Genomic DNA, 24528 nt, shown 5'->3' on the forward strand with positions numbered 1-24528 from the left:
GGAAGCCTTCCAGCTTCAGCTCCCACTCCTGACTCCTCGGTTCTCTCTAGAACTTCCAGTTCAGCTTCTGGAGTGCCTGGCTCTGGCTGGCTCAGTTCACCCTCCTCTGGGTACAGCTTTCTCTGCCCCCAGGCCCTCCCAGTGGTCACTGTCCAGCCTACAGCCCTGCTTCCCTTGGTCATTTCTCATAAGACCCGAGAGTGAGTGAGTGAGTCAGTGAAAGTCGCTCAGTCGTGTCCGACTCTTTGTGACCCCATGGACTATATATTTCATGGCGTTCTCCAGGTCAGAATACTGGAGTGGGCAGCCTTTCCCTTCTCCAGGGTACCTTCCTGACCCAGGGATTGAACCCAGGTCCCCCACATTGCAGGCAGATTCTTTACCAGCTGAGCCACAAGGGGATAAGATCTGGTGTACCACAACTATGCCATCTGATATTGCTCACGAATGACTAAGAAAGGTACAGGGGAGATGTCCTTAAATTCTGCTAGGCGAGTTTTTGAAAAGACACCAATGACATCCACAGGTCCGCCCCACACCTCCAGAAATGAAGTTTAATGCCATCGGGTATCTCCCAAATTGAGTCCAAATTCTCAAGTCTCTGTCAGAGCTAGCCACCAAAGGCTCTCCTGGATGCCTTTCGAGTCATGTGGAGCCGTCTTCCTCTTCACATGACCCACATTCCAGATGTTTCCCAAGCTTGCCATGAGTTAATCAGTTTCTTTTATAGGGCTTCCTGTAACGTCCACATTCGGCCCGTGCTTCAAAAGCTAGTTCCTTACCTATGTTCCCTTCCTGTGGCTGCTGCAACAAACCACCATGAACTTGCTGGCTTAAAACAACACAAGTTTCTTCTCTCGCAGTTCTGGAGGCCTGAGCTGAAGTCAAGGTGTTGGCGGGGCGGTGCTCCCTCCAACGGCTTCAGGGGAGAACCCTTCCTCCCCACTTCGGGTTTTAGGAGGCTCTGTGCATTCCTCTGTCTCCGTCTTCATGTGGCCTTCTCTTCTGTGTGTTTGTGTCTTTTCTGTTTCTTATGAGGATTTGTCATTAGATTTAGGGACTATCCAGGAAATCCAGAATGATAGCATCTCAATATTAATTTAATTCCATCTGCAAAGGCCCCTTTTTCCAAATAAGGTCATAGGTTCAAGGAGTGAGGAGGTGGACATCTCTCTTTAGGGTGTAGGGGCATCCTTTAATCTACTACAGTCCCCCGTTCCCTTGAAGACTGTCACCTAGCCATAAGTGACCCTTTTTGCTTTGGGGTTCCAAAGCCCTTTATTCAAGACTCTTAAAGGCCCTTTGACATTCTACTATGCAATTTAGATACTTTGGTACTAGTGGTAAGAGTGTGGGTTGCAGAGTCGTCTGGGTTCGAATCCCAGCCGGGCCACCTGCCCGCTGAATGACTCTTGGTGAGTCATTTAACTTCCTCCAGCCAGGCTCAGGGCAGAGAGGCCGCCGGGGCACACCGCTGAGGGGCCCTCACCCCGCGGGCCTGCGCGTGCCGCCGGCCGTCTCTCTGTCCTGGGAGGGAGCTTTCCATAAGCCTCCTTACACCGTGTGCCCCAGGCGTCTCTCTCGTCTTACCCTCACCCCTGCCCTGCCTCTCGCCCTGGTCTTTTAATCTGTAAACTAGGGGTAGCGACCTCCCTGAGAGAGAGATGCTAAGAACTGAATGAAGGGTCAAAGACTTACGGAGTAAGGGCTCCAGGGAGGAAAGCTGTTCGTTCTCGGACCTAAGTCCCCCAGGCCTTCATGTCTGATTTGTTTTTATGTTTCTAATAACGTTAAACACACTACATTGAAAGGAGCATGTGATCAATTACGTGTGAGTACATTAAGGCGGGTTTGCTGTCTGAGGCGTGTAATTTGGGTTGGTGTCTATCACCAGGCAGGCGAGTCAAGTTCCGAGGGCCTGGATCAAGACTTCTTGGACTGATTCATTTCCTTGTTCGCGTTCAGTGTTTAGCAGATTTAGGTGAGGTGCTCTGGACAGCGGGAGTAGAGCCCAAAGCCTCAGAAAATCACTGAGGCTGGTTTTCAAATTAGAGCCATGAGGGAAGAGGCTCCCAGAGCGGGATGTGTGTGCCCTGGGAGGATTAGCTCGTGTCTGGAGAGCAGCAGCTCACACGTGCAAAGTGGCGTGGGTCCATGCGTGCCGGTCGGTCAGGGACGGATGGGCTCCTGCCCCGTCACATGCACTTGCCAGCTCCCTGGGAAGCAGATCCTTTCCTGGAACTCAAAGCCTATCTTGCATCTTGCCTGGAACCCTGTGAAACTCTTGGTGGCCTCCGCCCCAGCTGCGTGCCCCCCACGCCCCTGAAGCATCACATTTATTTGATATTGGGATTGATATTCCTCTTTTTACATTGTGGTTGGGACTCATTAACTCTCAATAAGGACCAACGTGGAAGGCGGAGTTTCCTCCTCTCCTAGGGAAAAAAAAAATGTTTGGACGGGCCACAGCTCCTGTAACTGATTTGGTCTCCTGGCATGGCACAGCATGTTGTGTGGTACCCTGAGGCTGGTGAGAAAGGGGACAGACTCAAGAATTCCTGGGTGGAAGGTTCTACCCTGTATTTACCACAATTACTAAAACACCACATTTAATAGCCCAAGACTGGTCTGTATTTGCATGGAAACCGCATATATGTGGAATTCTATTTTATTTTTTTAACTTCAAGATGGCCATAATAGGAGCCAGACTGTTGATGAGTCTAACAATTAGAAGCAGCTTCTAAATTTCCCAACACAGTCATCTTGGGTTCAATTCTGAGATCTTGTTCTAAAAGTTCAAACTGTGTGGTGTTTATCTAGCAACCTCACTAAAGCACTCACATTGGCTGGTGCCAGACATGTGCATTCGGTTTGCCATTGCCCAGTTCAAGGACGGCTCTATAATCAGCCCTGGAATTTAACTCAAGCAGTCTGGAAGGGTGTTGGAAAGTTTCGTTTTAATAACTGGTTGTATTTATGTCCATAATATCACTATTAAATTGGCAAGCAGGAGGCAGCCTTCGGAGTGGGCGAGCCTGTATAGTTACCACCCCTGGATGATCTGTGTGCTTCAAAACAGGGAGTATAAAGAGGGTTCTTGGCTTCAGGAATTTGGCTCAATGGTTCTATCCATCTGAGCCATGTCCACCATTGCACCTGCTTCTTCTGGAGCCAGAGGTACACATTATCACCATCATTCATTCAACAGTACTGAAATGACATCAATCTACGAAATCTGTCTTTTTCCTTTCTTTCTCTGCCACAAAGCAGAATCTCCAGGAGCTTGTGGGGATGGGTTGAGGGATTGAAAACTACATTCTCAAGTCACTGCTTGAGACATTTTAAAATTTTTTCAAGTGACTCTGGTGACGAAAGTAGTATAGTCACAGGGCAAGCAAACATTTAGACTGAAAACAATCGGATGGTAAGGATCTCTGCTTTAACCCACTACATGAGAGGTTCCTCCAGTGCAGCTGGTGGTGCTCACAAAAGAACCACTGCCTTTGAGAGAGAAAAACTCGGGCACCAGTGATGAACGCATTGCTTCTGTGTGTATCTTACACAAGCAACAAGATCCTAATGTAAATATCAACACATGGCTAACACTCCCACTGTATCCAATTTGTTTTTCCAAACTCTTTGCACAGCAAGGGCAGAGCAGTTACCTAGACTGAGGGTTGGAAAACGACAGCCCATGAACTGGTCACCTGCTTTTGTCAATAAAGTTTTACTGACACCAGCCACGCTCATTTGTTTATGTCTTGTCGATGGCTGTTTTCGTGCTACAATGGGAGAGCTGAGTGGTTGCGACAGATACCTTATGGCCAACAAAACTCCCAAATATTTACTCTCTGTGTTGCTACAGGAAGAGTTCACAGACCCCTGGTCTAGACAGTCAGTTGAGCCAAGTGTTGGCTCAAGGTCCCCAACTCACAATGCCAAGAGAAGGACTGGATTGGCTTTGGTTGTTGTCACGCAGTGCATAATTTAAAAAATCTTTACAAGCTGGTACAAGTAAAACTCCTATTCACCTTACTTTGGAGAAGCAATATGGAAAGTAAAATTAGGTCTGACTATACTTTATACATTACCTAACTATATTTTATATGTTACCTAAACTTCTAAAGCATTTCTGGGTTGCCCAACTGTGTGCATAAGTCAATGTCATTTCTTACAACTTTTAAAAGATACAAATGTTGGCGACCACTAAGTATTGGCATTATGCTTGTCTCTGTGCAAAATTCTACAATGTGCAAAACCACGTGCTGTAGCTATAAATACAGTCCCAATTCAAGTCAAACTCTTCTGTCTAATTATTTTCCAAATATTTGAAACCAGTCGTAAGAGTCACCAGAAATCTGTAGTTTAAGACACCAGACACATTTCTTAGTCGAGCCTTCCAACGCTGACATGCTGGACCAATTCAGTGAAGCATGCCATAAATTATATGACTATGTTATTTGAATTAATGGGACACTTTCTACAATGGCAGGAATTGTTACCAGGAGTTCAAAAGCCAGACATGGGCTCTAGCTTATTATTCATACTTCAGTGATAGATTTGAATCTCACCTTTGTGGCCAGGTTTGGTTGGTCTGGTCAGGAGTGCAGGCCATGACAAAGAACAAAAATTAAAGACCTAAAGCAGCTGAGACTACAGTTTCAATAGCCCTGAGTTAAACAACCAAACAAATGCAAGACAACTGACTGGAACAGTATTGAACTGGCGTGTGATCTGAAGGTTTTGAAATGTCATTAAGGATGGGGCTTATTATTTGATGTTGCTTACAATGAAGGCTAGCTCTTTTCTCCTCATTTCAATATTAGGAGATCATAAATAATATCAGATATGATTATGGACTCTACCTGCAAATGTGTCTTAGTAGACCTGCGTCTATGGCAGCAGAGGAGCCATTCAGGGTACAGGGGGACCTCAACTAGACTCAGGCTGGACCACCTGGCTGTGTGCTATGTCTGCAGACTGAAAATGGCTGAAATCCAGTTCTCTAATCCTAACAGTTCTTGATCTTAGCCAAAAGGCCGAGAAGCGATCGTAACAGTTCTTTTACCTAGAAGGATTTTATTCTAAAACTTGAAGTAATGACTCGAGGAAAAGATGGAATGTTCGTGAAAGTATCACTAAAAATTTAAATATGATTTTTGAGACTTAACGTTGAAAGTTAAAACATTAAAAACCCATTTGATGAACTGTAAGATCTAAAGGCATAGGATATGAAGTTTCTCTTCAGTTTCAAGTATAATAGGCTTATATGCTGAAGAAAACATCACTGCTCTACATTCTTACTTAAAAAAATTGATACTGATTCATTTTTTGGTACTAATCCTTAAGTTTTGCCCTTCTTAAGCTTAAAAAGTTCACCAGTCAAGGTCTTCTGGTTTTGGTATACCCCATCATCAAATGGGGTATAAACTGGATCTTGAATCTGTCATACAGAGTGAAGTAAGTCAGAAAAAGAAAAAGAAGTATTGTGTATTAACACATACATGTGGAATCTAGAAAATGGTACAGATGAACCTATTTCCAGGGTAGGAATAAAGGTGCAGATGCAGACAACAGACATATGGACCCAGGGCAGGATGGAGGGGAAGAGAAAAGTGGGCTGAATCGGGAGGTTAGGATTGACATATACACTATACCATGTGTAAAATAGATAGCTAGTGGGAACCTGCTATGAAGCACAGGAAGCGCAGCTTGGTGCTCCATGATGACCCAGAGGGGTGGGATGGGAGGGTAGGAGTGAGGCTCAGGAGGGAAGGGCTATATGTATACATATAGTTGGTAAAGAATCCGCCTGCAATGCAGGAGACCCTGGTTCGATTCCTGGGTCAGGAAGATCCGCTGCAGAAGGGATAGGCTACCCACTCCAGTATTGTTGGGCTTCCCTTGTGGCTCAGCTGGTAAAGAATCTGCTTGCAATACAGGAGATGTGGGTTCGATCCCTGGGTTGGGAAGATCCCCTGGAGAAGGGAAAGGGTATCCACTCCAGCATTCTGGCCTGGAGCATTCTATGGACTGTATAGTCCATGGGGGTCGCAAAGAGTTGGACACGACTGAGCGACTTTCACTTTCATAGCTGATTCACTTCACTGTACGCAGAAACTAACACAGCACCGTATAGCGATTATACTCCAATAAAAAAAGGAAAGATGAAAGTGAAAGCGTGACATAAGTGTAGTCAAAACACAGATGCTTAATTATGAAAAAAAAAAAAACCACACCTTTACTTTTCAAAGGATAAATACGATAGGGCTAGTTTTCAGAAAAGATGATTTACCACTCTCATTTGGGAACAGAAAAGTGAAATCTTTAAGGGAAGCTTCCTAAAAGATGTCTAAGGAAAAATGAATGCTTTCAAACCTTTGGTTTAGGGAGGAGGTTGTGGGACTAAAGTATCTCTTTAAAAGTAAAGCAACTGACCTTGCAAGCTGTATGGGAAAAGCAACCTACGCATTCTGCAGCCAAATCGTGAATGCACATTTTTGTGTGACACTTCTGCCTGGGCAGCCAGGCTCTAATTAAGATCTAGCCAGTTAGATGATCACCAGGGAGAGAGGTCCAGGGTGTGGGGAACACTTCAAATTACATTCCACGAAAACCTTAGACTGTCAAAGCTTAGGAAGGCCCTGATCGTCCATGGGCATGGAGGTGGGGGTCAGGGACTGAAAGGAAGGCGAGCACATGTCAGCATAAAATAGCTGCTGACATAAATTGAACATGTGCAATATTTTAAGAAGCGGTATTAAATCACAGGCCCACAGCCATCCCTCTCGGCGTCTCAGACCCCTTTCTTCTCTCCACTCAGGCTCTTTATGGAGTCACTTCCATCAGGCAGAGTTCCATAGGATAAGCTGCTTGAATCTGGTTGTATTTTATCCAACATTTGTTTCCCTGTGGAGATAATAATCACAAAGAATCTTTTGAGCTCTTGTAGAATAATAAGTCTTAATAATTTCTCCTCTATCTAGGCCACATTTTAGTCCTTTTTTAAAAAGGACAATGTGGTCGCCGTCTAGATAGAAGGGATAAACGTCAGAGAAGAAAGGCCCAGGTCGTGGCTGTCTGCGTGAGCACACCCCGGGGAGCACGTGCTGTCCCCCTGACCATGCTGGGGACAGAAATCAGGCTGGATCAGTCAGGAGACTAACATGAAGTGTGTTCGCATCTCCAAACCTCTCTCCCCGTGGTTCTGTCTCCTGGTCTATGTTTAGTCTAACGCATGTAACAACAGAGGAAAACAGTCTTTCAGAATGGCTTCTAAAGTTCTTACTGATTCTACATATAGAACTGTGTGAAATGAAAAAGAGTTAAAAGTAAGTAAACTTCATTTCCTACCAAAGAACCCCTAACCATCGAAGGCATCTCTAAGGCACGCCCTTGCCACGAATGCCGATTCTTGCGTTGAATGTTCTTAGCTGGTAAGACGGTTCAAATGGGAAGGAGCACACAGGCTATTTTCTCTTAGGCACAAGGTTTTAATGGTTTTTGCTTCAAAGGCTTGGTCCTAACTGCCTGGTGGAGGAAGCTGTGAGAACATCACTACTGCTCGTCTAGAAGTCTATGAAAGTGAAAGTGAAGTCACTCAGTGGTGTCCGACTCTTTACGACCCCATGGACTGTAGCATACCAGGCTCCTCTGTCCATGGGATTTACCAGGCAAGGGTACTGGAGTGGGTTGCCATTTCCTCCTCCAGAGGATCTTCCTGACCCAGGGATCGAACCTGGGTCTCCCATATTGCAGGCAGATGCTTTACCATTTGAGCCACCAGGGAAGCCTTCTAGAAGCCTATAGGTCACCCCAAATCCCTAGCAAAGTCAGAGATTGTTGGGGGTGGTGAGCAGGGGAGGAAGTGAGGACACAGAAGCCCATTTCCTTTGTTCTGGACATCGCTTCTGTTGGGTCTACGTGAAAGTGAAAGTGTTAGTCACTGTTTTATCTGACTCTGTGACATTATGGACTGTAGCCCGCCAGGCTCCTCTGTCCATGGGAATCTCCAGGCAAGAATACTGGGGTGGGTTGTCATGCCCTCCTCCAGGGGACCTTCCCAACCGAGGGATCAAACCCAGGTCTCCCGAATTGCAGCTGGATTCTTTACCATCTGAGACACCAGGGAAGCCCAAGAATACTGGAATGGGCAGCCTATCCCTTCTCCAGGGGATCTTCCCGACCCAGGAATTGAACAGGGGTCTCCTGCACTGCAGGTGGATTCTTTACCAGCTGAGCTACCAGGGAAACCCCCCCAGAGTGGGTAGCCTTTCTCATCTCCAAGGGATCTTCCCAACCCAGAGATCAAACCCGGGTCTCCTGCATTGCAGGCAGATTCTTTACCATCTGAGACACCAGGGAAGCCCCAAGTCTGCATCACGGAAGTGTTATTCTCAGTGGGAGTGGAGAGCTGGGATGACGATGCATGTTAAACCCCTCTGGATGAATGAGGTGAGGAACAGAGGAAGAAGCTCTTTATATTCAGGTGACCAAGAAGAATGTCACTCTTGGTCCCAGTGCAAGGGCCACCTCACACTTCTGAAGGGATGATATTCCGGAGCTTCTGGTCTTAGATGTAGAATCCCCCTCAAAGGTTCTCCAAGCAACAAGGGTCTGTTCCTGCCATTCCCACTCCTTTCCCTACCCTTTTCCAATTTAAAGAAATCCAAAACGGAAATTCTCACTACCACCCAAATTAAGAAAACAGGGTTGGTTCTTTTCTATCCCCAGTGTTCTGTGCAAAACTGATAATCAAATAAATGATTATTAATATTTACAGTTAAACTATCATCTCTGCTTTCATCATTAAGTGCACATTTTCTGAGGGTAAGAATTACGTTTTATATTAATTTAACTCCAGAAATCATATCAGCAATAATTCATTTGTAGGATACAATTTTCTATTATAAATTAAGGAATATACATCTTACCGGGAACATTTCCAAAATCAATGTAAGACTGTGGCAGATGTTCCTTTTCTCTATTTCTTGTGACCAAAACCACACCAAGGAATGACAGAAAACACCTGTAAGAATAATGTTAATAAAGAACACAAGGTCACTGTATTAAATAACCGAACGCATGGTATTAAGTAACTGAACTCCATCTTCTACATGATGACATACATTCCATTGGTTTTGTTCTTTCTGTTTCTCAGGGTAAGCTGCCTAGAAATTGTCTTAATTGCTGCAGCCAATAATATTTGTCCCCAGAACCAAGACCTGGGCAGCTTCCAGTAAGTCTCTGCCCCAGGTTTTTACCATCTGGAGGTTAATTCAGGCTCTAAACCCTTTGGGTAGACACTAAGTCTCATTTTCTATCCATGCATGCTCAGACCCAATACTGGCATGCAACACGAGCAAAAAAATAATTTATTCTTTAATTTTCTAAGAAATTTCGTTGTCCTTGGCCATAAGCATAGTCATAGTTTCCAGACCCCAGAAGTTTAGCTTCGCCCAAAAATCTCACAAAATTGAATTTTCAAGATAGATAGCTTTCTATGTTAAAAATAGTCTGGGCTCAAGTTTGCATAACAATGGTCATGCAGAATACCACATCGAGAAGCAACTAAGCATTCAGAGAGTTCCAGGTGGGAACCAATGGAAGAATCAGTACACCGGTGATATTCTGTCAAGGTTCTACTCTCTATCTGCCAGAACACCAGCAGTGATTGTCCAGCAAATTTCTAGGCAGGGTTAAAGCTGGGCACCTAGACCCAAGAGAGGGATGGCACCAATCTGATGTTAGTAGGTCTCAAGGCAGACATCTGCCCCAGTCTTGGCCTTGCATCCTATGATCCTAGAGGCATCTGTGGTTCCCTGATTGAGATCTAAGCTAAGGGTTCCTAAGGCTGGGATAGGTCTGATAGAGTATAAAAAGGTGGAGTCGCTACAAGGACCTTTGATTTACCTTGACTTTGGCTGGAACTGAAAATTGCCAGTGTTTCAGATCCCTCACAGAGATATTTAAATCACAAAGACACTGAGCTCTGGGTAGGGTGTTAAGTTGAAAAATATGCTTCTTTTAAGAGCTCAGGAAACTGATGTTTCTTATATTATTTTCCAATTTTCCATGCCTCAGGTCCAATGCCAAAAGTCTCACGTAAAAGTAATAGGATTTCACATACCTTACCTCTGAGACATTTACTCACCCAAAAAGATATATAAATATAGTGAGAAAAGCTGCACCAAGGAACTCCTGATAAAATATGATACCTACAACAGTGACAGAAGATAAAATTAATTTTAGGGTAAGAATATTTACAATAGCTACATATTATTTTTCAAATTACAATATTATTTTTTTCAAAGTAAATACTTACCCTTAAAATGCACATCCAGTTGTTGCTGTTGAGTTGCTAAGTCATGTCCTACTCTTTGCGACCCCATGGACTGTAGCCCGCCAGGCTCCTCTGTCCATAGAATTCTCCCAGGCAAGAAAACTGGAGTAGGTTGCCATTTCCTTCTCCAGAGGACTTTCCTGACCCAGGGATCAAACCCACATCTCCTACACTGGCAGGTGGGTTCTCTACCACTGAGCTACCAGGGAAGCCCTAAAAAGGCACATTCAGTAGCTTACTTTAAAAAATAGTTGCAGGCAATACTAACATTTTCAATGACTGCAAAGAACACAGATTTGTAGACTTTACATAATGTATAATGTACACATCATTATTATAAAATCGGCACCAGTAACACAGTTTTTGCCAACAGAAATTTTTTTATCCAGTCCAAGATTTGTCCCACTGGAACATGCAAGAAGAGTGACATTTCCCACCACCAGTTGTTTAAGCCGGGGGTCGGCAAGCGTGACCTGAGCGTCTGGGTGGATGCTGGCCCTTTCACATAGCACTTGCACTTTAGGCCAGCTGCTCCCCACGCTGTCGGCCTTGGCATCACCCTGCGGTCTGCAGGTCTGGTCACAGGGTCACGTGTGCACTGGAGGATGCTAGTGTGCTGCCTGAGTGCCATTTCTCACTGCCAGCCCCTCTCCCATTTCCCTCTGTGGCTCTTTCCTTCTGGGTGAAGGGAAATGTGCATCTGTCCTTTATTCCAATGAGCTCTCCTTCTCTCCATCTTAGTATCAATGATTCCCTTTTGGCTTATGGTCCCAAAGCCTTTGCAGACTTTTTCTTTTTCTTTTCTTTTTTTTTTTTTTAAATTAAATAAGCTACCTTTTTTGTTTTAGTTGCGGCGAGCAGGGGCTGCTCTCCAGTTGCGGTGCACGGCCTTCTCACTGCGGTGGCTTCCCTTGTCGCCGAGCACAGGGTCTAGAGCGTGTGGGCCCCAGTAGATGGGGTGCCTGGGCTCAGTGGTTGCGGCACAAGGGCCTCGTTGCCCTGTGGAATCTTCCCGGACCAGGGATCGAACCTGTGTCCTCTGGATTGGCAGGTGGATTCTTAATCACTAGACCACCAGAGAAGTCCAAAATAAGTTACCTTTTAATTATCTACTACCCGGAATCACATTTGTGTGTGTGCGTGCGTGGTGGTAGCCTTGCGATCCTGTCGACAAGTGTTTACTGAGAGTCGTGAGTGCCGGCTGCTGCTGAGGTGTTGCAGATGCCACAGAGAGCAACACAGGGGGCTTCCTCAGTCTGAGGTCTGTCTCCTCACTTCCTGCGGGAACAAGCCATGTCCCATTCTGGTGAATCTTTGTTGAGTGAATCAACATTGCTGAAGCATTTTCCCCTGTGACTACACACGTCCTTGGAGTCATTTGAATGTTTTCTTGTTATTCTAAGCTGGTGCCCCATAATATTCATTTCTCGAAGGACATTTTAAATTGCTTCAAACACTTTTGCTTTTGTGATGTTAATAAACTTCTTTGCACACGCTTCTTCCCGGTATTTTAGGATTTTTTTGTTGTTGTTGTCATCGCTTAAAGAGGAATTTCTGTCTTCAAGAGTAAAAATTTTTCAAAAATTGTAGTAAAATACACATAACATGGCTTCCCAGTGGTGCAGTAGTAAAGAATTCACCTGCCAATGCAGGAGATGCAAAAGACACCCACTCCAGGATTCTTGCCTGGAAAATTCCATGGACAGAGAAGCCTGGCAGGGTACAGTCCATGGAGTCACAAAGAGGTGGACACAACTGAGCACGCAAGCATGCATGCATACATAGCATAAAATTTACCATCCTAAACACTTTAAAGTATACAGTTCAGTTGTGTAAAGTATACAGTCATCACTCAGTATACACAGAATTTGATTGGAGGACCCCTCAGTGGATACTAAAATGTGAGGATGCCCAAGTCCCTTATATAAAGTGGCATAATATTTGCATATAACTTATACACACCCTCCACAAATATTATAAATCATCTCTAGATTACTTATAACACCTAATACAATATAAATGCTATGTGAATAGTTGCCATCACTTGGCAAATTAAATTTTTGCTTTCTGGAATATTCTGGAATTTGGGGGAAAGGGGATATAGTCTATCTACTATTGGTGGTATCCATAGATGCAGAAATGTGGATACAGAGGGCCAACTGTATTCACATTGGAGTGCAACCAATTTTTAGAACTTTTTTATCTTGTAAAACAAACTCTATACTCATTAAACAGATCACCATTTCCACCCTCCCCCAGCTCTTGGCAATCACCACTCAACTTTCCATTTCTATAAATTTGACTACTCTGGATACTTCATATAAGTGGAATCATACAGCATTTATCCTTTCATGACTGGCTTGTTTCAGTTAGATAATGTTCTTCTTAAGGTTCACCCAGGTTGTAGCATGTATCAAAAGTCCCTTTTTAATGATTGACTGATATTCCTCTGTATGTATATGCCACATTTTCTGTATCCATTCATTTGTCAATTTAGGTCACTTCTGCCATTTGGCTACTGTGAATAATGCTGTTAGGAACCTAGGGGTACAAATATCTGTTTGAGTCCCCGCTTTCAATTCTTTTGGACATACACCCAGAACAGACTTGTTGGATCACACGGTGATTCTATATTTAATTTTTTGAGGAACTGCCACAGTGTTTGCCATAGTGGCTATACCATGTTACGTTCCCACTAACAGTGCACAAGGGTTCCAATTTCTTCATATGCTTGCCAGTGCTTGTTATTTTATGTTTTTGTTTTGTTTTTGCTAGTAGCCATCCTAATGGATGTGTGGTGATTTATGGTTTCCATTTGAATTTCCCTAATGATTAGGGATGTTGAGCATTTTTTCCATGTACTTGTCGGCCAGTTGGACATCTCTGAAGAAATGTCTCAAGTCCTTTGCCCATTTTTTAATTGGGTTGTTTTTTGTTTTTGAGTTGCAGGATCAAAGAGGAGAGACATTTTTAAGGTTCTTGATAAAAACTGTGAAACTCAATTCTAGGAAGGTGGTACCCTGGTACCCGACTCCACAAGAGTGCCTGCAACACTTTAGTCATGTCAGCACTGCTTATTGCAATAAAAAGAACAAAACAAAAGCTTTACTAATTTAGCAGACAAAATATGGTATTTCATTTTAATTTTAAGCTATACTTTTTGATGGGGCAAAGAGGAGAAGTAAGTCAAGAAGCTTCACCTCCATTCCATACTTCAGTAACATCAGATGAACTGTTATCACTCCTGGGAAGTTCTAGCTTCCCTGACTCATCAATTGTATGTGTGCTAAGTACTCATTGGTGTGCTAAGTATTCAGATTCTGCCCTGTTGATCCTCTCATAAAACCTTCCTTTCAGGGGAACTATATGTTTTACACATCTTTAGCACAGTAATTTTAACTACTATGCTGTATGTCATGCCTCTAACTGTTTTTGGCCTTGCTTTTTTCCCTTGTCAATAATTCTAGGGCACAGAAATATACAGTCTTTTGTTACTTTCTTTTGTCAAAAATGCAAGAAAAAATTAGATGTCTTCAGATATAACCTTTCTCTTTAAAAGTAAGGTTCAGTTTTGGGAGATGATAAGTTAATTAATTACGTTTAAAAATTTCCCACTGGCAGGAACACTGTTTGCCATGAAACAAAAAGGATATATCAATTAGGTAAAAATAATCCCTCATTACCTCCAAAATACATAAATTTTGCATGGAGAAATGAAGTCCTAATACAACCAGGTAGAAAATACTTCCAATAAGCTAAAGAACTAGGGTATACCAGTACCAAACTTAGGAGCGACATACCTGAATCTACTGTATTTTTGTTTGGACCAAGTTTCAGACTTATATTTTTGTAATAGTATTGTGTCTGACATATTTAGACATTTCTATGGACATTCTTGTCCACAGAAGGAGAAGAAGAGCAATAGTAGAAAAACAGAGGCCATAACTGCAAAGGTAGTGGTTCCTGTCCTTGTCTGTCTGGCCGTCTGTGCAACACTGGACCACTTTAGGACCCTACTCTCTGATTCGGGCGGTGAGGGCCCGGGAGAGAAGAGTCATGGAACTGGCGATGTCTGACCCAGAAACAGGACACAGCAGGACCCTTCCGCTGCTCTGATTATCAGAAGGACTGACAGAGAAGACTCCAGAAAGTAGGACTAAGATGAGCATCTTGAATTCACAGGGAGGCTGATTTCAGCCCCCATACCAGGCAATACTTCTAATGATTAGAGCTCTCCAAATAATTCGAGTGATTCGAACTGGGACTGAGCTGCCTCCTGGGGGGCAGAGCCCTCTGGGGAACATTCATGCAAAGTAGGATAACCTCTCCTAGAGGATGCTATGGGAGAAATTCAGACACTGGGGGGTGGCTAGGAGGATTTGGGCTATTTATCCCTTCTAAGCAAAGATTCTTTGATTTCCTTATTATTCTGAGCGAGACTTCATTTACGCTCGTTGTGGGGGTAGAGTCACCAGAGTGTAAAAAGCCCAAACTCACCTGCGATTATGGCACTGACAGTAAAGAAAATGTGGTTAATGGGCACCACCGTCGCTGTGTTGTAGAGTTTCGTGGCTTGATTCAGGAGCCTAGAGCAGAAGACACATACTGAAGCTCTGTCTTTATGAGACGCCCAACCATAAGTTAACAATAACAATGAGAAATGCATGTTCTTTAGCTGCGACTACAAAGTGGAAGGAAGTGCAGTGAAAGGGCATTTCCAATCAGCAGTCACAGCTTATATGCATCTGATGTATGAGATCAGATGTCAGGTTTTACGGTCTGTTTAAACCAACAACAGTAACAATGAAAAGCAATTAATCATCTTTGGAGGCCACAGAAGTTTGAGTTGGAAGCGATTCAAGCTGCTAGACCGGTATCACACTGGGGCTGATTCATTAGGATAGACCCTAGAATCTGTTAAATATCATATCTGGGGAATGGTCGAGCTATCCCTTGACATGCCACGTGCCAAGAGAGAAGATGGAGAAGCAAAGGAATGTTTAAGGTTTCAAAAACAATGCTCAGCCCTCCAGCTGCTGAGCACATGTGGGAGCCTGGCTTCCCACTCTGGTTGCCAGCACGGTTCAGGTTCCCACGACGGCACGCTGCGGCCTTGCCAGGGGCTAGACCTTTTCTGAAGCAGTGCACTGGACTGGCATCACCTGGACACTCGAAACAGCACTAATGCTTAGGTCCTATTCTAGAGCAACTGGGAGATAAAATTTGTGGGTAGAACCCATGTGCTACTTTATGTGTGTGTGTGTGTGTACATGCATGCAGGAATACACACATATGCATGTATACAGGCATGTAGGTATATACATACATGTACAAACCTCCTCGGGTAATAGAATTGTAATGGGCAGGCAGGGCTGAGAACCACAGCCGCACAGTTCTGCTGCGGTCACAGAGTTCTAGTGTGAAAGGTGTGGGGGCTGAAACAAGGAAGACAGGAATGTAGTTTACCTCCAGTTGTATCTGGGCTTTGAATTCATGAAGCAAGAGTTGCAAGTTAAGGATGCTAATCACTCAATTCTGAAAGCTATTATAACAGTACTGACTAATTCAGAAGAAGGGAGATGAAGCAAAATAGCAAGACGCAAGTATTAGAAACACACTTGATCTTATAAACAAACGAAAGAAGCAGTTTGTTTAGGACACACAGAACAGTGACAGGACATTGGATTTCTCCGGTAACACACTCCTTGTAACAGGGTCCATAGTAAACCTGTAACAGTTAGACTTGACTTCCAGCACCCAAGGCAGGAACCACTCTCTTCGAGGCTTGGGCTCCGATTTCCCGGCTGACGCACTTGCCTAGCACTTTAGAGTAAACAAAAAACCTAGCGGGTAGACTCAGGGGAATCAAGCAGCTGAAGGCAAAATCACAATGTGAAATGGAGGGGAAGTAATTGGAGCCGATGGAGGTGAGGGAAGAGAAGAGCAGAAATTAGAAATGTTCCATGTTGCCACTGTGAGGCCCCAAGAGAAACATAAAACGATCATTCTGCAATCCCATGGGTGCAAAGAAAATTCTGGCTGAAGATGCAAAGTTTTAGAGAAAGGATTTCCCTCCCAGCCAAGCGTCTGGTTTTGTCTATCTCTGGGCAATTAATGAGCATGAGCTAAGAGATGAAGGTGAAGGGTTCATGTATTTTCCATATTTAGAATGAAATCCTCGATGTGGACCTGCCCCTTTGATTTATTGCTAATGACAACCTGTGTACGATGGATATTAATTACAAGCAGAAGAGCATCAGGAAAGTATCAAAGTGCACTTAGCTGGATTACGGCCACACTTTAGAACTCACAAAATGTGGAGGCAATGCTTCGCAAAAACTTATTATTGGATGTGAAGGATAAAGCCGGGCATATTGGCTGAGGATAAGCTTAGATCCCGCACCCTCAGAAATCAGGTGCACCTAATTTTAATTATCATCTCAAGTCAATACAGATTACTGCTTAGAGAAGCACAGGAATGCTGAAAGATCAGTGAGTATGCAGGAGCTAACTTACTTGACTTGGAAAACACAAGATGCTACCATGATGATACACATGATATAGAAGATGGGATAAGTTAGTTGCATTTTATCCGTCACAGAAAAAGTGATCATGCCTGAGACAGCTTTTACGGAAATAACAGTCACCGAGGCTGAAAAAGAAAACACAAAACACAAATAAAATTCAAAGTTGAGAGAGAATTACAAACAAATATCTTAAATTTATATGGTAGAGTAGTAAATACTCCTGGTATGCTTTAAGAATGAAGACTGCTGTGAGAGGTGTAGGGAGGAATGAGACGCAGGCCAAACAGTAGCCTTATTGCTCAAGCTCTGCTGGGCTTTCCATTTGCTTAAATCAACGTGCTTCTTATCTTTGGAGCAAGATGCTTATTTTCCAGCTCTCACTGTTGAAAGGATGCTGCAGAGGTTATAATTACTAGTAGACAGAAAGGAGAAAAAACAATGAAGGGAGGAGATAAGAAAAGGCAAACTGCCCATGTGACGTTAATGGGAAAATAACCACTAAACTATATTGAAAAGACTTAAAGCCAAATAGATGAGAAGACTGGAAAGTGAAAAGCAACTCCCTCAGTGAGTTTATTAAGAGTTGTACTAAAGTCTACACGTGAGCCCTTTTATTAAAGTTTCTCTTAATTTTTTAATTGGAAGATAATTGCTTTACAATGTTGCATTGTATTCTACTGTAAAACAATGCTTGTTGAACCTTTTTGTTAGTAAAGGCTTGGAAGTTTCACTAAAAATATTTTTTGACAAAGACAAACACACAGTACAGCACAGAGCTGAGTATTCATTCCTCAGAGTCAACCAGAAGTCTAAGATTTCTATAAGCAATGTCTATTTATTTTCTATGTTGAGGAGAAACCTATCTCTATGAGACCATAGGTTCCAAATGTCAATATAGAAAAAGTGACTTGATAAGGTTCTGTCAATATGATAGCAAGGAAGCATTTTCTGGAAACATAGTTTTTCTGCAGGAAGAAGACAGTGTTCTCTTTTTGTCTTAGGTCCCTTGAAATTACTGTTGCATATAATTCTATAATTTAGCTGAAACCCACAGAAAGTTGAAAAATAATTTTTACCTGATATCAAATATCTGTAAGTCAAAGGCAATGGGATGAAGAAATACTACCTTTGATCTACTTGGTCATAATATATCTGAGCTTTATTCCTTTTAACGCTTGAAAAGTGTGTGTGTGTGTGTGTGTGTGTGTGTGTGTGTGTGTCTGAGTGTCTGTGTGTACAGGGTTTAAAATAACAGGTGGCAGCCAACTAGAAAAAGCCCAATTTTCCAAAAACTAAAAATATACTTTGACTTGAAGGGTACCAGGGCATACTTCCAAATCAGGCATTTTCTCTCTGTTAAAACTCATAATTAACAGAAGAGACCAGGTGATAAATTCTAAAAATAAACCCTCTACCTAAACAAAGAGGCCCTTACCGCTGGGACCGTCTTCATCTTAAATGTATTCGACCCAATCACTTTCCACATTTTCTATAGATTATGAAAATAGTCATACTTTAGCTAGTCCAGAAATTTACAATATCTATAGACATGTATGCCACTTGATGGTTTCAGTTTATAAGGTTAGCTCTTGAGGGATCTAGATTTCCTCTTAAACACTTGGCTTGAAACTAGACCGTGATGTGGTGAGGGGCTAGTGGTCCAAAGAGCCATGTTTCCCAAACGGATCATTAACCGAGAAAAAGCGGAACACACTGTTCCTTCCTCTCAGAACTTCAGAACGGTAAAGGCCACCTTATTAAATCACCATCTGATGTTAAATTATACTTAAATACAAAACAAAAACAAAACTAGAATTCTTTAGTGAAACCAACTATCAGTTGCTAGAGTTAATCATTATATTTTCAAAGCATGCACCATCACCACCAGATTAATCACTGTTTATTGTAACTCTCCAAGTTATTTCTAGGCTGGTGTTGAGTTCTAAATAAGAGAGGAGGTTGGCTGGGGAGCATGGTTAATGAGGATGGGTGGGAATACTGAATTATAATGCAGTATCATTCTAATGCTGTAGATATAAAAATAGAAAGAACCTACATATGCACAGAAAAAAAAAAAAAACAGAAGAAACTACATCAAGATACTATAAGTAGTTATCTCTAAGCACTGGGATTATGAATAAACTTTAAACTCATTTTTTCAAACTATAAAAGTATACATGCTCATTCAAAAAAAAATTGGAAAATACAGAGAAGTCTAGAAAAAAAAATAAAAGTCACCCGCCATCTCAACAGTCATCCTCAAATCATTTTTAACATTTGAGACTTACAGTTATTTTTCTATTGCTAAGCACAAATATATCATAACATGTGAATCATACAATATACATTACTTAGGAACTTGTTTTCCATTGCCAGTAAGTATTTTCTAAGCCAGTAAATATTCTTCTAAAACATGATTTTTATTGGCTGGAGAGTAGGCCTTTGTACAAATGTATACTTTATTTTGGTAATTCCATGTTCTTGGATATTTAGATTGTATCCTTTTTTTTTTTTTTTTTGGTATTAAAAATGAAGCTGTGATGAATATCCTTGAATACAAATCTTTGTATATCATTCTTCCGATATCTGTAGAAAAACACTTAAAGGACAACAATTACTGTTCTTCTGAAATCTATTGGCAAACTATCTTCTACAGAGGACCAGACTCACTTCCATCATGTCATGCTGCAGTGCTCAACTACATGGATTTTTAAGTTTCACATAAAAATGTTTTATATTTTCTTGGTATCTTTCTCTGTTTTCTTAATTCTCAACAATAGATGTGTATTACTTTTATCATTATAACAGTTCCATTTTTTGCCCAACATCATACTGACCCATGTTTGAAAGTCAGCCTTCTCAGTTTATTCCTAGTTCTTCACCAGAACTGATTCTTGGGCTTGTTTACCTGTCCGCTGCTTTCCTGTTTTCTGTTTCGTTAACTTTTGCCTTTACCTTTACTAGCTGATCTTTTCTGCTGTCCTCAGCTTTATTTCAGAGCTTTCTCCTTGACTTCTTACTAACTTGTTTATTTAATTATCGGGCGCGCTGGGTCTTCGCTGCGCTTTCTCTGGTTGTGGCCGGTGGAGGCTACTTTGTAGCTGCATCACACTGCAGTGGCTTCTCTTGTTGTAGAGCGTGCGCTCTAGGCACGCGGGCGTCAGTAGTTGTGACTTGACGGCTCGAGCATGGGCTTAATAGTTGTGGTTCACGGGTTTAGTTGCCCCACGACATGTGGGATCTTTCCCGACCAGGGATTGAACCAGCACCCCCTGCTTTGCAAGGCAAATTCCAAACCACTGGGACACCAGGGAAGCCCTCCCCTGACATCTTGAGTTGAGTGCTTAACTGACTTATATGTAAAGCAATGAATTTCCTTCTGAATACAGCATTAGTCATAAACTGTAGGTTTTAATATTGTTTTCATAATAATTTAAGAAATAAATGTTGTAATGAAATCGAGGTTTCTGCTTCAGCCCAGCTGCAGTTTTAAGTGTAGTGTTTAACATTCCCAGGTGGTATGGCTTCACTGGTTTCTATTTTTGTTATTATTTTCGGGTTTTTCTCTCACTGTGATCTGAAAATGTGGTCTGTACTATTTCAACTTCCTGGAACTTATCAAAAATTTCTTTGTGGCCCAATTATAAGATCAGCTTTTGTAAATGTTACACAGGCACTTGAAAGAAGGTGTATTCTCTGCTTTCTGGATTTAGAGTTCAACAATAGAACTGCCAGATCAAAATTAAGCATTCAGTTTCTCTAATTTTACATATTTTTCTGTCTACTTATTTCCATGAGCTAAGAGCAATATTCTACTTATATTTCTGTTAATGTATTTCTGAAATAGCTGCTGCCCCGTCTATTGAAGGCCCCTGTCCCCTAGGACCTCCCCTTCTAAGTTCCAGTTCTACCCAGATTGGGCTTCCCAGGCAGCTCAGAGGGTAATAAATCCTCCTGCAATTCAGTAGACGTGGATTTGATCCCTGGGTGGGGAAGATCCCCTAGAGGAAGACATGGCTACCCACTCCAGTATCCTTGCCTGGAGAATCCCATGGACAGAGGAGCCTGGCGGGCTACAGTCCACGGGGTCACAGACGGTCAGACGCGACTGAGCAGACACGCACCAAGAGGGGCGCCTCCAGGATCCTCCGCTGCACTGAACGCTTCTGCCTTGATTTTAACTCACGTGGTAAATTCACAACCGTCTGCTTTCTTTTACTTTCAATCTGAGTTACCTTGCTTTAGGTGAAATTATATATGAAGTCAAAATATTTCACAACCAGCAAAGGCCAATCAGAAAGGAAGCTATTTCAATAATCCTTATGGAGCTGAACCAGAGCAAACAGGCTGAATCCAATTTTAGAATCTTTTTCAAAATCAATAGGGGAATTTTTCTGAAGTCCAATTTGGAAATCTTTCTTTTTCACTTGGTAAACTTAGCCCATTTATCTTTATGATCAAAGCTGATATGTATGGTCTTAATTCTGTTATCTTACTTTGTTTTTTCAAGAAAATGAAAAATTCCCTTTATTTTCAATATTTTCTGGGTAATGTACATCTTCTCAGTTTGCTTTATTTCTCCCTGTCTGGTAATTTGGAAGAAAACAAAGTTTCTTTTCTGTTCTTTTGATCAACAGCATACTTGAATGTGTTCTAGAGTAAATTTGTTTCTATAAGTAACTACCACAAATGCAAATCTTCCAATTTAAAGTCAGAGCAAACAACACAGGATGGATGGGTCATCTTATTGGCAAAGAAGCAGCAAAGGGCGGATTATAAATAAAAAATCTTTAAAAAGGGAATTTCCCAAATGATTAGTGAGATCTCCTACAGTTGATACATATATGAGAGAAAGAGACATAGAGACAGACAGAGAGACAGAGATGGAGGAGTAGGGAAGGAAAATACGTTTTAAAATATAGAGAGGGCTTATGTAGGCATCAGTTTTCAAATCTTATAACGTATATCTGGAAAAAAGGAAATGGGTAGGTAAATGAGTGAGAGAAATGTTGTATTTAAGAAAATCACTGACTTGCCTGGTGGTCCAGTGGTTAAGAATCTGCCTTCCGATGCAGGGGACATGGGTTCGATTCCCTGGTTGGGGAACTAAGATCCCACATGCTGTGGGGCAACTAAGCCCGTGTGCCTCAGCTGCTGAACTCGTTAGACAACCTGCATGTTCTGAGCCTGCATACCACAATGAAAAATCCCGCATGCCTCAACTAAGGACTGATACATCCAAAAATAAATAAATAACAAAAAAAGAAAATCATACTGCACACATGTGTGTTTCATATTAGTCATGTTGTACAATTTTCTTAAAAAATGTAAACAGGATAGGCTTTGATAGTTCATTTCTGATAAAAAAAGTTTCAACTGGGTTGATTCAGTTGTTTCTTTAATTACTTACTGCAAAAAAACCCCTCAAATTGTCAGAGAGCAAAGAAAATGATCAAGAAGTAAAATTGCTTAAATATATAAAAAAAATAAGCACATATCCATTGTAGCAATGGACATGCAAACTATAATTGGCATAACTGAGTTTCTTTCTATAGATCAGAATTGAAAAGTAGAAACAATGAGAAAGAACGGAATGCTCAAATATTTCTCTTTTAAAGTCCTTTATGACTTAGCATGGCTAGATTAGAGAATTAGAAAATAAAACATCCTTACCTAGGAGTGCCACCAGGGTTAGCAGAATCCCAATGTGTTTCATTCCTTTTCTTTTATGGAAATACAGGAGGATGCAGAAAATTAATATTTCTAAAATCTAGAAAGGGAAATAGGAAGAGTAAAGTTTAAATCATTCTACACAAAGTCTTCAGAATGCCACACTTCTCTTTTTGATTTTGCAACGATTATCATATGAGGGTTGAGGGTGACTAGAGTTCCCAAGGACAATTCTAAATCTATGAGAACAACATAAGGAGCCTCAGCCACGCAGACTGACTTCTACCACCACCTCCAAGGGCAATGACACCTGGCTCTAGATCTCCGGTTCTCCCTGGAAGTCCAGTCTCATCACCCAGTTGTCGACCAGGCATTCCCACGTGCACGCTCAACAGCCATATCATATGAATATGGGCAACACCTAACTCTTTATGAGGGGGAGGGGCCGTACCACGGGGCATGTAGGATCTTAGTTCCCTGACTAGGACTGGAACCCGTACGCCGTGCAGTAGAAGTGTGGCGTCTTAACCACTGGACTGCCAGAGAAGTCCCAACACTTAACTTTTTTTTTCCCCCTCTCCATCAACAAGGTTGAATTGTTATGGCTCATTCCAGTGATAACAAAAATAAAGAATTGATGGTATCACATTTAGAAGACTATTTTTTGTGTGTGTGGTTCTAGAAACAAGTTGTTTTTTTTTTAATATATTTAATTTATTTATTTGGCTATGTGGGGTCTTAGTTGCAGCATGCTGGATCTTTCATTGCAGCAAGTGGAGTCTAGATCCCTGACCAGGGATTGAACTCGGCCCCCTGAACTAAGCGCAGAGTGTCAGCCACTGGACCACCAGGGAAGCCCCTGGAAACACAGCTTGACCCTTGTTATAAAAATAATACACCACTATCTATAATACTTTACTTAGGCCAAGGGGTAGCTGATAGTATGGAAACCAGGACTCAATACACATTTTCTTCTCTGGTTTGGCCAACACTTAATTCATGATTGCCTAGCTTCTCTGCCTCTTCCTCCTGGGCCCCACCGCCTCAGGAGGTGTCCTGTTGCACAAGCTGAAAAGTCCTCTCTTTCCCTCCCTCCCCCCATCCTCTCTGCTGCAACAGCTTCTACTTTGTCTGTGACTTGACTCCTGTCTCTTAATCATCCAGCCATTGAGCAACAAGAGGAGTCATTTAAAAATGCAATTTGGATAATGAACTATTTCATTCATAGAGACTCATTACTTGTATGATATACATATTAGGTATTCACAGTATTATGACAAATATCACTGTGCCCTCTACCCAATCTGAGAACTAGAACCCATCAATCTCTATGAAGTCTTCCCTTCCCAGTTGCTCTACCCTCCTTCTGTGACCTCCTCAGGAACCACTACATTGAATTTTGTGTTTACCATTCATTTTTTTAAATTATGTTTCTATGTATTCCCAAATGATACCATTTATTTTTGCACATTTGTTCTTTATACAAGTGGAGTCATATACTTGCCTTCCCTCATTTGCTTTTTTTCCACTGTGTATTATAAGATTCATCCAGGATGATACATGTAGTAAAAATATAAATTAGACCTAGTCATTCCTTTGCTTAAGACTCCTGGGGCCTCCGCATCGTGTACGGCTGGCTCATGGATGGTCCACCTGCAGTAGCTACAACGGCTTCCCCACCACCCCACTTCAGTTCTTTGTGATTCTAAGGCTGCTCCTGCCTTTGGACAATTGCACTGACAGTTTGCCCAGCCTGGAACGCGCTTTCCCTGAGCTTTTGTTTGCACAATGACTCCTAGTCACTCAGTCCCTTGGAGAGGTCTTCCTAGATCCCTCTGTTCTAACAGAGTCACCTAGTCATTCTATCACAACCTCTACTTCAGGTGGCAACTGTAGAGTGTCTTAACCATGACCTGTCTACGTGTTTATGTATTTCTTGTCTGTCTCCACCAGCACATCAGCTCTGTAAGAACAGGAACCTTTTCTTTC

At 42.2% G+C, this 24528-nt stretch overlaps 1 protein-coding gene across 1 annotated transcript in view; it reads right to left on the bottom strand.

Annotated features, from left to right (window-relative positions):
• Positions 1–5472: 5472 nt before the first annotated feature.
• NIPAL2 (NIPA like domain containing 2) overlaps positions 5473–24528 on the bottom strand; it is a 79068-nt gene continuing 60012 nt past the window's right edge. The window contains exons 6-11 of the mRNA XM_065903289.1: positions 22543–22639; positions 16859–16994; positions 14840–14928; positions 10154–10217; positions 8934–9028; positions 5473–6909 (exon numbers count right to left, since the gene is read on the bottom strand). Of these exons, the coding sequence (XP_065759361.1) occupies positions 6797–6909; positions 8934–9028; positions 10154–10217; positions 14840–14928; positions 16859–16994; positions 22543–22639 (594 nt within the window). The 3' untranslated portion in view covers positions 5473–6796. The remainder of the gene's footprint in view (positions 6910–8933; positions 9029–10153; positions 10218–14839; positions 14929–16858; positions 16995–22542; positions 22640–24528) is intronic.

This window comes from Muntiacus reevesi, chromosome 12 (genome assembly GCF_963930625.1).
Source record: "Muntiacus reevesi chromosome 12, mMunRee1.1, whole genome shotgun sequence".
Lineage (NCBI taxonomy): Eukaryota > Metazoa > Chordata > Mammalia > Artiodactyla > Cervidae > Muntiacus > Muntiacus reevesi.